Raw genomic sequence first — 15,350 nt, forward strand, 5'->3', positions numbered from 1 at the left:
TTAAATAGAGTCACCCAATCGACGAACACACAGTTAACACAAACACGCCATTCCTTTTCCTTTCCTCTCTTTTCTTTTTAAATTTATTCACTTTACAACCTGCTTACTGCCCCCTAGTCACCTCCCCTAGTCATTCCCTATCCTTCTACTCTGATAGAGTGGGGAGCCCTGGTTATCTCCCTACCCTGGCCCATCAAGTCTCTGAAGAGATAGGCACTTCCTCTCCCACTGAGGCCAAACAAGGCAGCCCAGCTAGAAGAATATATCCCACATATGGGCAACGGCTTTTGGGATAGCCCCTGCTCCAGCTGTTCCTTTGGGACCCACATGAAGACCACACGCACACCTGCTGCATATATGCATGTGTGGGGAACCCTAGGTCCAGCCAGTGTATATTCTTTAGTTGGTGAACCAAGGGCCCATGTTAGTTGACTTTGTTGGTCTTCCTGTGGACTTCTTTTCCCTTTCAGGGCCTGCAATCCTTCTTCCTATTTTTCCATAAGAGTCCCCAAGCTCCATCCACTGTTTGGCTGTGGGTGTCTGCATCTGTCTGAGTCAGCTGGGTGGAGCCTCTCAGAGGACAACACAGGGCATGATTTTAAGGGTCTAAATGTTTAATGGCTATGGTACTCTACTTTTAACTTACCACACAATACTTCAGGTATTCTCATGGGTTTCGTGACTAACAATGAGTCTCACCAGAAGGCTGTATCTCAAGCCATTAAGTATCCAATGTTAGGGCAGGAACCAAAGCCTGATCGTACAGTCATGGCTTTTACATTCAAGCAGGAGCAGGCAGATACATCCTACTGACCATGAAATGAAAATGACTAATTTGGGTCAACATTTCTGAAAATATTTGAGTAGGTTCCAAATTCTAAAATAAACAACTGCCAAAAATAGATCGACGGACAAGCAAACAAACAAACCCCCAAATGCCCTTCTTTCCTTGATTTTCAATTACAAATGAAACACAAGAGGAAAACATCCCAGGGCTTGTTAACATGTGTGTTTCAAATATCCTGGTAGTTTGTGGGTCTGACAACCAGAGTGGCAACTTGTATTTCTTAAATAATTATAGTCACTAATATCAGGCTCCCAGGGGAATTAAATAATCTCATTTAGCTTGCTTACTAAACACACATAATCAAGATATAAAAAAAACAGACAAGATGCTTAAGCATCTTAACAATAAAAAAAAATCAGTATTTGAATTTAAATGTGTGGTTTAATTTGTCATGAAGGAATCACCGGGATAATTAATATAAAAGACTGAGCATAGATGGTAATAGGACGTTCTTTAGGGAAAAACTGCTTTCTTAAATATCATTTGTTAAGATCTGATTCTCCAGCTTCTCATTTAACAACATAAAATAAACTTCATTTTTCACAATATAAAAATTATGAACATCAATGGAGGATCATGATACAGTGGTGTGTGTGTGTGTGTGTGCGCACATGTGCACTCACACACTTGGGTGTGTGCTGGGGATAGAATTCAGGATAGTTTGCAGATTAAGCAAGTGTTCTACTACTGCAACATGCATCCTAGCCTAATAAATCTATATCACATAAAACTTTACATGACCACATTATTATACAGTAATGGAACAGAAGAAAAATTATTATTTTCCATTAAAATTCTATTTTGAGAGCACTATTTCATTAGCATTTATTAGCTTATAAAATAATAGATTTCCTTGTGACATTTTCATGCATGCACTTTACTTAAAGCACACCATTTGAACACATTCACCTGTCGTTTCCTGGTCTGGTTCCACTCCTCACTTTCTGGAAGCTTTATTGTTCAAGGTGCAGTGAAAGTCCTAAATAATGCTACCCTATTAATTTAGAATTCAAAACTTATAGAATTCAAAAACATGTGTGAAATATCAAGTATCCTTTGAAAGAAATGAAATATCTTAAAACGACTGAAATAATCTTACCAACTGACACACTAAACTTTAAGAACACAAACACATACCACACAGACCAGCAATAGACACCCACCTCTCTCACACACACATACACACACACACACACACACACACATGCACACACATACACACACACACACACACATGCACACACATACACACACACACACACACACACGCACACATTCATGGTTGCTGCATGGGTTAGAGAGACTGGGATTAATTTAGCAAGTGGATGAAATGACCGTTACACAAGTACATGAAAAGGACCTGAAGACATGAATACCATTTATAATAAAATTCTATTATTTGTCAAGCACTCACTACCCAGATATTTATAAACCAACAGGAACCACTTTTCTTCTTTTACATATTTTGGTACTATCTTTGGAATGGAATAAACTAAGAAGGGTATTATTTGTCTAGGGTTTGGCTGGAGGGCTCAGAAAGAACTCTGTAGGTTAGAAGCTGGGCCTATGAGCACCTCACAGAACTGTCACATGTCGTACCATAGGAATGCATGTGATGTCAGGACATGTGCCAATCCTCAGCTAACACATACAGTTTCATATGAAGCATTCGTTGTAGCTTTTTCTCATTTCTTTTGACTTACTTGAAATGTCAAGTCATTCATCCAGAAGAGCCCTACTGAATGCCTCCTGTGCTTTGGTTCTCTCTATAGATCCTTTCCTGAAGTCTGACCATTAGAAGGCACATATTTTCCCTGGATATATTGTTACCTTCATCCTTAAATATGATGTGTTATTTTATTCGCATACACACAATTCCAAAAACATCACTGAATATGTACAAATAAAGTGCTACTCTTCTTAGTCACAAAGTCATTAAGGAGTTGGTCGAAGCTATTTGAGAGATAAAATGTTCTTTTCTCGCCAGACAGTGGTGGCGCATGCCTTTAGTCCCTGCACTTGGGAGGCAGAGGCAGGCGGATTTCTGAGTTTGAGGCCAGCCTGGTCTATAGAGTGAGTTCTAGGACAGCCAGGGTTATACAGAGAAACCTTGTCTCGAAAAACCAAAACCAACCAACCAACCAACCAACCAACCAACCAACCAAATAACCCCCAAAACCAAAATGTTCTTTTCTCTAATCAGAGTTATGCAACTACTTTAAGAATAGAATATTTTCAAGAGTTTTCAACAAAAGAAATAGTGTTCCTGCCTATGTCTCAGTTTCTTTTGCCTTTTCTTGGGCTCTTTCCCTTCTGTCTGTTTTGTCCTATTCTGATTTATTTGTTTTTTAAGCTTATTATATTTTATTTTATGATTATCCCTTAAAGTCTGTTTGTTTTCTAATGACAGACAGAATGGGGGGGGGTAAATCCAGATGGGAGTAAAGTCCTGTGTGGGGGGCATGATTAGACTATATTGTATTAAATATATTTTCAATAAAAGAAAAAAAAGAAATTCTAGCTCCAATTAATCATTGCCTCTCTTGTCTACCACCTCACTGAAACCTCTCCTGCTCGCCTTCATTCGCCTTTCATAGTGTGACCTTACAGTCTAGAAACTTGCATCAGACTACCCTCTCTGGAAGGGAGAATTTTTTCCTCAACATATGCTGCATTATTATTCTGAATTGCTTTTTTTTTTTAAGTCAGGAGTGCAAGAAGTGATAAATCTGGCATGATCATAGGAACTGGTTACAGCCTGCATTTCCTTTAGTCTCCATGCGTTATGGCGTTATGGTGCCCTCTCTATCTGCCTTCAACCTTAAGGGTTTACCCACCATGAGCAACCCATTTCCAGAATCTTCCAGTCTTGCTTGGACCTTTCCATACTTGCTTATGTTAGCATCCGTGCCACCAGGTACTGCTCATGCCTTCATCTTGCCTGAGGCTCACAACAGCCTCTAGTCTCTCCTGGTTCGCTGCAAACTCCTCTTAGGCAGGAGCTGTGTCTTATTCACCTGTTTTACCTCTAGTATTTAGCAAAGTGCTTCACATGCAATTAGCACTCAGTCAGTATCCACTGAATGAATGTATTATAATAGCAAATCTATTTGTGGAGAATGTCTAAAGCAGCAAGTATGGGTGAAGAGCGGGGAGGAGAGTCTGACCATGAGCCAGGAGCAGAACCCGCCAAGCTTGAGTGGCTCAAGAAGTGAGAAGTAGGCAGGGATCAGGTGGGAGCTGGGCTTCCTGCCACAGAGTCCAGGCTGGAAGACAAAATGGATGAGACATAGCAGAAAATATCCCACGCTGAAGAAGCTGTCTGCTAAACATAGTCCAACATCTTTGAAATTGTAACTTTTCCAAATTCTCTACATAGCAGCATATCACTGACAGACCTCAGACACTATCCCCCAAAATGACAATCACACCCATGATAGCAATTCCAGCCTGTTTTCAAGGTGAAACTTCAGATAGAGAAGCTGCAGTGAAATTATTTAATACGAGAGAATTAATAGCCAGCCATGATTTCATATTTAATTTTTTTGAGAAGAGTTTGCTATCAAAATCTGAACAAAATGAGTAAACTTCTTTAATGAATCAGGACATCAAATTCCAGTGTGGGTGTGTTTTAAAATATGATTACTTTCAGTAATTTGCTTAGAAATCACAGGAATCTATTTTATCAGTGTTGGCTACTTTTAGAATATGAGAAATACGTAGGCCAGGCTTCTATATCTTAAGATATGCTGTAAAAATTCAAACTCCTGGTCTTGATTTTTTTATCTCTTGCTAATGAATAACTATGTCTCACTTTGATTTTTCAATCAAAACAATTTTATAAGTTTTGAAGAAATTAGAAAATAGATTTAGCTAAGTAAAACAATACTGTGAAATCTACTATCTGGTCTAGATTTTAAAGACCAATGCTTTGCAATAACAGGCAAAGAGCTGGACAGACTGAGAAACGAATGATGCTTCATAGTCATGCCATGAAGGTGAGATTACAATGTAAATCCATGTTCTCTGTATAGAAAGTAGGGCAAATGGCTATGGCACATCATAGTTTACCAGAACAGTGGATGGTGGTGGATACCTCCTCAGATCCAGTGTGTGTTAGGAAATTAGAAAGTGCAATGAATTAGTAAAGATCATGGTAGAAAAATCTTAATAGATTAAAATCTCCATATGAACATAATCCTTAAGAGTTTCTCATACCTTGATGAGTTTAACCTTCCTCCTGGTCTGTTTTTTATTATTACAAACAAAACAATGGAATCTGAATAACTTTAGAAAGATGTTTATTTAGCTCACAATTCTTTAGGTTCAAAGGCTCCTACTTGCTGATAGTCCTCTGGTTCAGAGAGCACAGATGTGACACAAAGTATCGCATGGTGAGATTCTTTTGGATAGCCTTTGCTCTTAAAACCTCCTATCTTTAAATCACAGGGCTCCACCCTGAGAAACCCATCTAATGCAAAGTGACACCCAAAGCCCTCAACTCCATGCCTGGATTAAGTTTCTGTTTTCTTCACACTTCAAAATGTTGATGAAATTTCAACACATGAACCCACTGGGGACACACAAGCCATAGCAAGGTCCAAGAGCTCTGTCAGGTCATAACAGGAGACGCTGGAGGAAAAATCACATCCTGCCTCTCTGAGCGGGAAAGGAAAGAGCATGCTGAAACATGGCAAAGCACACTGTTGAACGTAGAAAGTCTTACCCAGAGGACACACTACGTTAGAAGAACCTAAATTACTGAGGTTTCCCCAAAACTGAAGTAGCCGGGAGGGGTGAAGATTCCAAAGTACACTGCTCCATTCTCAGCAACCACAGGCATGTTGGGAATGTTGGAATTGTCAGGCCAGGAATTAAAAAAAAAGAAAGGAAGAGGAAAGGAAGGGGGGAAGGAAGACAGAAAGAAAAGAACTGTAGTGGAAAAACCGACACCATGCGAGAAAAATGAGTGTTATAAACAGAAAGCTGGAAATTCCAAGAAGGGCTGAAAGGGAATGCCAGGGACTACAGGTCTTGAGAACTCTCCATGAAGAAAGCCCTATGTTGGCACCTTGGGAGACTGGACAAAGCTGAGAATCATGGAGTTTGTGGGTATGACAACTGCAGTGCACAAAGACTCAAGAGAGAAAAATGACAAAGAAAGTCAGAACACAATATCCAGCAAATTTGCCATTATCTATAAAATGCATAATGTCTAGACTGGAGGTGGCAGGCAGCTGCGGAAACACGGGGGACAAGAACGAGGCCATCTTTAAAGCAGCCAGGACTGAGGAGTTCCCAAAACAATCTGTCAAATGTGGAGGCTCACAAAAATAAAGACAAATGCCTGAAGGAAGTCTTACCCCCACCTCAGCCCAGATGAGCACCTTGGCTGAGAGGCATAAAGATAAAGAATTACTCTAACTTCTAAGCAAAGCCCAGTGAGCAGAGAATGTAATGAAGAAACTAAAGTATCAATAACTAAAACGACAGAGTTCCATACCCTGTCAGGCTAACCTTCAAAGTGAAGTAGAGATTAAATTGTGTATGTGTAAGTGCATGTGTACACACATGTACACATATATGGATGAGAAACTGCAATGCACACAAAGCAAGAAGAGGAGGCAGGAATACATATTGCTATAAAAATGAGCTAAACAGCTTCTGCTTTTCAGATTGTATGTAAAGGAGAGAAAGTGATTAGATGTTTTAAGTCAGTGGTTCTCAAACCGTGTGTCACGACCCCCAAAAGACCACTGGAAAACACAGATCTTTATTTTACGATTCAGAACAGTAGCAAAATTACAGTAACAAAGTAGCAGTGAAAATAATTGTATGGTTGTCGGTTTCTATAACATGAGTGACTGTATAAAAGTGTCACAGCATTAGGAAGGCTGAGAACCACTGCTTTAAACAATCCATAGCATAGAAAGTATACTAAATATAGTGCATAAGTATCATCAATTTATTTGAAAGGGACCATGAACTAAATATCAATGTATAGTACACATTGTATGGAACCAATAAAAAAACAACTTTTCAGGAAGTACAATTATAGGCTAAGAAGAGAGAAAATAAAATTACATAAATTAAGAACAAAAGGGGTAATAACAAAAAAAATAAAGAAAAAGAAAAACCCTACAAAACATAACAGGGATAAAGAGGAAACAAAAAGCAGCTATTGGCCTATTCGAATTAATAAACACATTAACACCAATGAGCATTTTATCAAAGTAAAAATTATCAGAGTAGATAAAAATAATCTATGTGGTCACATTCAGTAAAATGTTAACATGATCCTTCCACCTTTACCCTGAATATCTAACAACATGGGATAGGATACCGCTTGCCCAATGTTTCTGTGTGCTCTATAAGGTCAGAATGGCAGTCATGTAACAAAGTAGCTCCAGAAATATGGACGCATGTAAGGAGGGTGATCTTGCAGGTAAGAGGTAAAAATACCTTTAAGAAACATTGTGCTCACCTTCCCTTCAGCCACTTATGTGCAAGGCTGTGTGCAAGAGATGCTTAGAACGTGCATGATTACTGAATGAGGAATATTCCCAAGGCCATGGATGCATTCACCTCAACGCCAGCTCCTTCTGTTGTATCCTATCAGCGCTGACTGGATGAATGGTGACTCTCATTTCCAGACACTCTTAAAGCTTTTACTACATTAAGCCTGTGTTCTGTGCTGTTAAAACTCATCTAATTGCCTTCAAAGCTCCATATACGAAGTCTGAGAACCATGATGCTTAACAGGTCTTTATTTCTGATACCATCAATAAATATAATATCTCACATTTCTCACTAAGTTCCACTGGCACGTGTTATATAAAGAGAAGGGGCTTAGATGATAATGCAGAATTGTTAGCCATGGCCATCTCGGAGAACGAAAACTAAAGTTCTCATTATTGACTCTTTCTCACAAATCCGTTCAATTCTCTTTACTTAGTTTCCTAAGAAACTCACAAATACTCAAGCCAAGTGTTGTTCTCCTCTCTGTGTACCTATGTGGCTCTCAGTGCTGTGACAGATGTGTACGTCAATGTATACATACACAGTGCATCTGTGTACATGCAACGTATGCATTTCCTGGCAGTTCCTGATGCACATATGTCACAAATGAAGAAAAGCAAAATACAACTCAATACCTACCACTCTGTCACAAAATTTTTTTAATTTTTTGAGAACTTCATACACGGGCATTATATTTACATTATTTCTATCCCTCTCTTTCCCTCTCCTATTTCTCCTGTATCCCCATACTCCCTCTCACATTTTTGATCTCATCTTTGGTTATTATAGCTATATATACATATATACATATATACATATATACATATATACATATATACATATATACATGCATACAACCTACTAAGCCCATTTAATATTGATCATGTGTAGATGTAGATGTGGATTTTTTAGGGTGATCATTTAGAACCAGACAACCTATCAGCACTCTTGTCCCTGAAGAAAACAGCTTCTCCTTCTCCCAGCAGCCTTACTGCTTATAAATCTTCACTGAGGGGTGTGACCTGGTGAAACATCCTTTATCTTTTCAGCATGTCAGTTTTCTCTGAGCCTTAGGTGTAATTGTGGAAGAGGGGATGGAAAAATTGTAAGAATCAAAGGATCAGCTCCTAGATAGTGTTGTCTAGACATGATAGGGAAGCTGCACTCATGAAATTTCAACTTAGGGTTGTCGCCTGAAATCTGGTGCCAGAGGGCCTGGATAGAGAGCTAGCCTAAGATGATCACCAGTCAGCCACTAGGCAGGTGGGGACAGGCTCCCAGGATTGGGAGCAAGCTGGAGATGAGAAGAACCCCACCCACAACTGCGAGCCCCAAGAGGGAGTGAGCATGAGACAGAAAACCCTCAAAAGGGGCCACTAGAGTGTGTGAGATGAGGAGTGAGCCCAAGATGACAATCATACTGGCACCATGACTGGGACAGGGAATGAGGTTGAGTTGACCATGGAAACCTGGGGGGCAGAGAGTGGCAGACCATGTAGGAGATGACCCTGCCTGGTGCCACAATACACAAGGCATAACATTTTTGAGACCACTCCTGAGATGAGTCCAGACAGTCAGAGAGGTTATGGGTTGCCACAAAGAGGAGCAAGTAAGTAGTGGAGAAATGGAAGAGAAAGAAACAAAAGGATGCATGCAATGAAGAGAGGCAGAACTGGAGACTTGACGGTAGTGAGGAACAGCCTGATGTGACTAGCCAGTGATGCCACTTGGGACCATGGTGGGGCTCTGGCCTGTGCTGCCACAGGTAACCACATCTGGGTTCATGGCCCTGCAGCAGCAGGGGTCTGCTGTCATCAAAGATCAGGCAGACATTCCTGGAATATTTTGATGTCTGAGGGCTGTGCAGAAGCAGACCTACTCCTCACCTGGGCATCATGGGAGAACTGGCCCTGGAGACACGAAAGTACGAGAGATGAGCACACCCCTAGCCAGCTGCAGTATTTGGGAGAGCAGAACCTGCACGTTACAGGAGACGCAAATGAGTCCACCGGAGAATACGAGCCTGGGAGAGCTGGTCCTACTGTTAAACTCTCATGCAGTGGCGTAGATGAGGAAGCAATATTCTCCTTTTCCCTCCTGTCTCACTACCTGTGACAGGCAGGCACTGGGGTCATGAGAGCAGAAGAGCTGGCCCTGCGCCTCACCTGTGCAGCACAGTAGAGCTGACCCTGATGTTAGGGGTAGGGATGAGCTGGCCCTGAGGGTATGACCATGAGAGAGGGGGGTCCTATAACTTGCCTGCCATGCAGCAGTTGCAGCAGTGTGGGCAAGGGGTGGGGTAACCCTGCCCCACCCTGAACCCTTGCTGCCTATGGCAGGAGAGAGAGCTGGCTCTGTCCCTCACCTGCAGCAGCACTTAGGAGAATAGGCCCTGCACCTCCTATGGCAGTAAGGTAGCGCAGTGGGCAGTAAGGTAGAGCTGGACCTGGTTGTAGCTGCTGTTAGTGAACTGGCCCAGTGGGGTATAAGAGCTGGCAGGCTGACCAGCTCGGATAACTCACAGACCAGATCCAGGGCTTTGAATGGACCCACCCCAACATCTACCCCATGGATGAACTGCTGGAGTGCATGACGGGGCTGTTCCTACAGATCCAAAACTACAGGGTCTCCATGACACAGGGCAACGCTAGGATATCCAAAAGGAGTCCCAGTAAGGTTCTAGTACTGATAGAGTAGCAGAAGCCAGAGGCCTCATACCAGACCAATAAATCACTGCAATAAATATTTGCAATCAAAGAAGTGTAGGCAAAAGCGTGTACACTATGGGGACACACTGTGACACGCTCCAGCCTCCACAACAAGATTTTTTTCTTTGTTGTGGGGGAGGCTGCAAGGGTAGAGGGTGAGTACAAGAGAAGGGGGAGATGAGTGGGATTGGGTTGCATGATGTGAAATTCACAAAGACCCAATCAAAAACAATAGCTGGAAGAAACTCTTCCCCACCCCCCAGAATGCCTCCCAGCCTTTGCTTTGTATAATGTGAAATCTTCCATTAAAAAAAAAAATCTACAAACCCACAACTTCCTGTTCGAGTCTGGTGCCTGTCAATCCACAAAAAGCATGCAGAAGAACCACACTGTCAAAACAGGCATCAAAAGGTGGAAAGGAACACATGACATATTCCTTCGATGGGAAATCAAGAATTAATTTTATCCTGCAAATGACTGTGTGACCTTAAACCTTCCCAACATGAGTACTTCACTGATGGCTTTCAGACCATACTTTTCAATTATATTGAAATTGCATACTTTTCTAAAGTCATTCCTCTTTTCTTCTTTGTTGATTTTGATAGTAATTACATAATTTCATATTTATATTTGGTTATGTTTTCTTTCCAGCCAGTTGGGAAAAATCCGTACTTTTTAGCTATTCCCTTTCAAATCTCTGAAACTGGGTATTTGATTGAACTGTATTTAGACTGCCTTATAAATCTCACTAAGTGACAAAACATTTTGATTGGAACTAGTGATAATTCAAGTCAAATACTTTAAATACTAAGGAGTGATTTCAAAGCACCTGAGCTTAGAGGCTGAGTTGCCTGATTACACATATTTTAAGCTCTTAGGCTCCATACATAAATGCTCATCTGCAGGTCTCTTCACTCTGATTCGCAGCAGAAACAACCCAGGCAAACATCACTGCTATGCAACTAATAGGTCTCAGCCATTGAACTAACTTAGGTGAAGGGGGAAATTTTACCCATGACAGCATTTAGCTGAAAACCCTATTGTGTTTTAATGTGAACTGTTTGTATATGTTCTTCATCAGTTATTTTTCTGAATTATGAAAGTGAATTATGAAAAAAATGACTAAGTCTCATCATCTCTGTAATTTAATAGGGAATGCAAAAGCCTATAAGATATACAGATGTGAGTGAGGGGATGAGTATAGGAAAACCACATGGCAGAGGATTTGAACCAACAGTGACATGTCATCCAATACCTAACAAGGCACAGACAGCAAAATCTATGTATTTACACCTCTCAAAAATCAAACAACTGAATGACTTAAGAAGGTTCAGGAATGAAAACAACACAAGAAGGGCTTCAGGACCACGAGGAAGCTGGAAGCCGGAATGAAGAACTGCACGGGTAAGAACAGGCGCTTGGAAAATTCATAGATGATAAAGTATAACCTGGGCAGCATGAGGATGCAAGAACAGGCTGCACCTGTGAGGGCAAACCTGTGCTCCAGGGCTGTGCTCAAGCAGGGCTTAGGCTATTGTTTTCCAGCATACTCGTATTTCACAGGATGACAGATGGCCATGCATGACTGCTTAGCCATGGTCAAGTTTTTTGTTGTATCATGATAATAATAAAACACTAATAAATCGGGCTTTTGTGCTAGCCTGTATCATAAGACTCGGGGCGTCAGGTCTCTTCCTGGGAAAACTTTACTCAGTGGATAAAGTACTTTCAAACGTGTCATTGTTCCCTTTCTCTTCCGTTGGAAGTCAGTCTGATAATTGAAAATAAAGCAATCAGTTTTAGAAGACAGGAAGAGCTTAAGATTAAGACAAACCCACATGTTACAGAAACCAGACAGAAGGATAGTTTCATAACATTGCTAAAATCCAACTTAATTAAGCCTGTTACTAAACACTTTTAGATTCATGTGAATTTTTTTGATATGTACTTTCAAATGCATTGTCACCAACACACTGATTAAATGTGTATAGTATAATTATAAAATTCTTTCTTATTGCTGGCTCTTTAAGTTGCTCCCCCTCCCCCCACAACACATAGATAAGCAAGCATGATACAATACATTGAATGTCTCTGGGCATAAAACTTTACCTGGATTTAGAATAAAGTTTCTGTGGACTTGTTCATAGTTGTAAAATTATTGTCGGATGATACAGTCCTTGTTAATCTGTTAAATAAGTAGCATCAAATTGATTTCAACTACCTGTGTCTTTATTAAGATCTACACTGCCATGCCTGTGGACTCTTTTGCTATGCCTTCTAGGACTGAATATTTCCCTTGCAATCATGTTGGCAGAACCTTAATTTAAGTTCTGATTAGCTTAAATGAACCAAGAATGCCAGGGTTATTTCCCTTGATTCTTCTGTTTATAGAAGATAAACTTTAGAAGTGCCTAGAAAATACAATAGAAACTTTGCTCATGTCAGCCATTTTTGGAAAGTATTCCCAGGAGCAGTGCAAGGAGGAGCACACTCAAACCAATTCCAAATGTGGATAACACACTGCTCTGAAGTTGTCTCCCTTTAAAAGAACTGGAGTGAAAAGTCACTTGAAAATCATTTTACAATATTATAGCAATCCTTAATTGGGAATATGAAATGAGTAAAATCATGTTGAAATCAAAATAGTTTTCAAGTAGACGGCAAAAATAAATGAACATAAAGAATGTACTTACAAGTCAAACACCAAGTAATGGAAGCCCTCTTCTGATATACTGTCATGAAGTCTCACTGGAGGAAAGAAAAGAGAAGAAAGTTTGCATTGTTTTATTAAATCACCCGTAGAAAATCAGTTCTAGGATAGACACTGCTTCTTATGTCAAGCCTGTGACGTATCAGTATCATTTACAGAAAGGCATGGGTGGAGGAAACAACCCAAGATCTGGTCTCTGGTTCTGATAATTACTAACTATCTGAACTTAAAAAATATTTAAGTTGTAATGACATTAGTACAGGTATTAAAATGCTGGAAAATAGAAGAAGACGTTTCTACATATTCCCTGTTGACCAGTGGTTCACAACCTTCCCAGTGCTGCCACCCTTTAATACAGCTCCTCACGTTATGGTTACTATGTTATTTTTGTTGCTAATTCATAATTGTAATTTTGCTACTCTTAAGAAACGTAATGTAAATACCTGTGTTTTCCAGTGGTCTTAGGCAACTCCTGTGAAAGAGTCATATTGCCCCTAAAGAGGTCACAACCCACAGGTTGAGAACTGCTGCTCCTGATGTTGCCCTAATCCTCCTCTTCATCCACCTGCACTCTGATCCTCACAGCGGGGACAGCAAGCTAAGCATGAGTCAGGAAAAAGGTCTCTCTGCCCCCTCTCTTCCATTTGTCCTTGAGTTCCAACATGGCACTGTCGAGCCAGCCTGCCTTCTTTACTTAAGTCACCAAAAGTAGCTAAAAAGTGTCTTCTAGAATTTACTGGTAAAATAATAACTCAGTTCCTTCGACCTATGCCAATTTCCCAATGGAATAGTCTTGTGACACTAGCAGAAACTCATATATAAATCCTATGAATTTAAAACACTATATGCACCAGGCCATACATGTAAACTTACTGTTTTACCTATCTACTGTTTAGTTTTTCAAGGTTGTCTCTCTTTTAACCACTCTCTTGCTGGTGATAATTCCTCCTGTTTAACTTTTATCAAGGGCAAGAGGTGACAGAAAACAACCAGCTTGAAGGATACCCTGCTTTTACAAAAGTCATGAGAGAAGATAAGGTTCTACTGTAGCATGCGGGTTGATTTTTGTCAACTTGAGACACAATCCTAAACATAGCTGGAGAGAGGAAATCTTAATTGAGAAAAGGTCTCCATAAAACTGACCTGTAGGCAAGTCTGTAGGGTATGACTTGACTAACGTTTGGTATGAGAGAGCTCAGCTCACTGTGGGTGGTAGCACTCCTAGGCAGGTGGTCCTGGATGCTCTAAGAAGCATACTGAGGAAGCCATGAGGAACAAACCAGTAAGCAGCACTCCTCCTCAGCTTCTGTTGCAGTGCCTGCTTCCAGGATCCTGCACCGAGTTTCTCTCCTTACTTTCCTTAGTGATGGAGTGTAACTTGAGAGTAAAAGTTGTAATAAGTCCTTTCCTTTCCAGGTTGCTTTGGGTAATGTGCAAACATCACAGCAATAGAAACCCTAACTAAGACATGTAGCACAGGCCTCTTTGACAATGGTTGCCACATGGAAAAGGTATGCCCAGAAGAATATTTAAGTGGGCTCGAACTATAACCATCTAGAGAGACAGTCTACACTACAGATGCAACTCCAAACACACATTCTACAATGGTCACTCTTCATAACCCTGTTCCACCCACCACTGTAGCTTTCTAAATCACTCTCTAGAAATCCCCTGGAGGTCAAGAAAGAGGAACTTTGACCACCCTTAAATTAAAGATAGTTATTTATAAAAATGTGGATTTCCTGAGTCATTAATGTGATATCTAAATAGGAGGCAACAGGACTTGGTCCAGGAATTCAGTCTCGGACCTCAATACAATCACGCCTTAGTCATGAAAAGGTAATGGACTCTGTGGGGTCTCGCCATCTCTGCAGTTTGTCATCACGCCTGAATTCTGAGATGCAGCTAAATCAATCCCCTTTCCATCCTTCAGACTATAGAATCCCCTTCTCACCAATATTCTGAAGAAGAAAGCATATTCCTTCAATCCCCGCTTCTCACTCAGAAACCCAGTTACACAGTTCCGGGTCTTTCACAAAGTCATATCAAGTTTTGAGAGAAAAACTGTCACCAAATCTCAGTTTACTTATATGTCAAAAATAAAATACTAGATATGAAAGTGATCATCCTAGAATTTTAATTGTGTGGATTATTACTCAGTTTGCCAGTATCAAGGATGCTTGGCTCTGTTGCTTAAATGTTCCCTGCAGGAGAAAATGAAGAGGCCAACTTGAAATTGCATTCTTTTCTCATGACTATTTAGCACAACAGGAGAAAACAGAACATGGCCGCTAATTGTGTTTTCTTAAATGAACAAGTACCAGAGATTCTTATACAGTTGGTGTTTAAATGAATTAACTTAATATATGTGTACTTAAACAAATCTTTATTAATTTGGAAACTTCAAATGCATTTCCACAATTCACAACTTGTACATAGGTAGACCACGACTACTTCCTCTCATTGTTTTGGGAAAAAGCTTCAAGTCGAAGTGAGATCTTTGATGTTTGGATGACAGAGTTGAAAACCTAATCAGGGAATATTATTTGAGGTGCAATTCAAGAAA

At 40.4% G+C, this 15,350-nt stretch overlaps 1 protein-coding gene across 4 annotated transcripts in view; it reads right to left on the minus strand.

Annotated features, from left to right (window-relative positions):
• Camk2d (calcium/calmodulin dependent protein kinase II delta) overlaps nt 1-15,350 on the minus strand; it is a 249,279-nt gene that overhangs the window by 108,349 nt on the left and 125,580 nt on the right. For all 4 annotated transcript variants that reach the window (XM_028760371.1, XM_028760370.1, XM_028760372.1 and 1 more), the window contains exon 4: nt 12,768-12,822. In XM_028760371.1, the coding sequence (XP_028616204.1) occupies nt 12,768-12,822 (55 nt within the window). The remainder of the gene's footprint in view (nt 1-12,767; nt 12,823-15,350) is intronic.

This window comes from Grammomys surdaster, unplaced genomic scaffold, assembly GCF_004785775.1.
Source record: "Grammomys surdaster isolate TR1022 unplaced genomic scaffold, NIH_TR_1.0 126531, whole genome shotgun sequence".
Lineage (NCBI taxonomy): Eukaryota > Metazoa > Chordata > Mammalia > Rodentia > Muridae > Grammomys > Grammomys surdaster.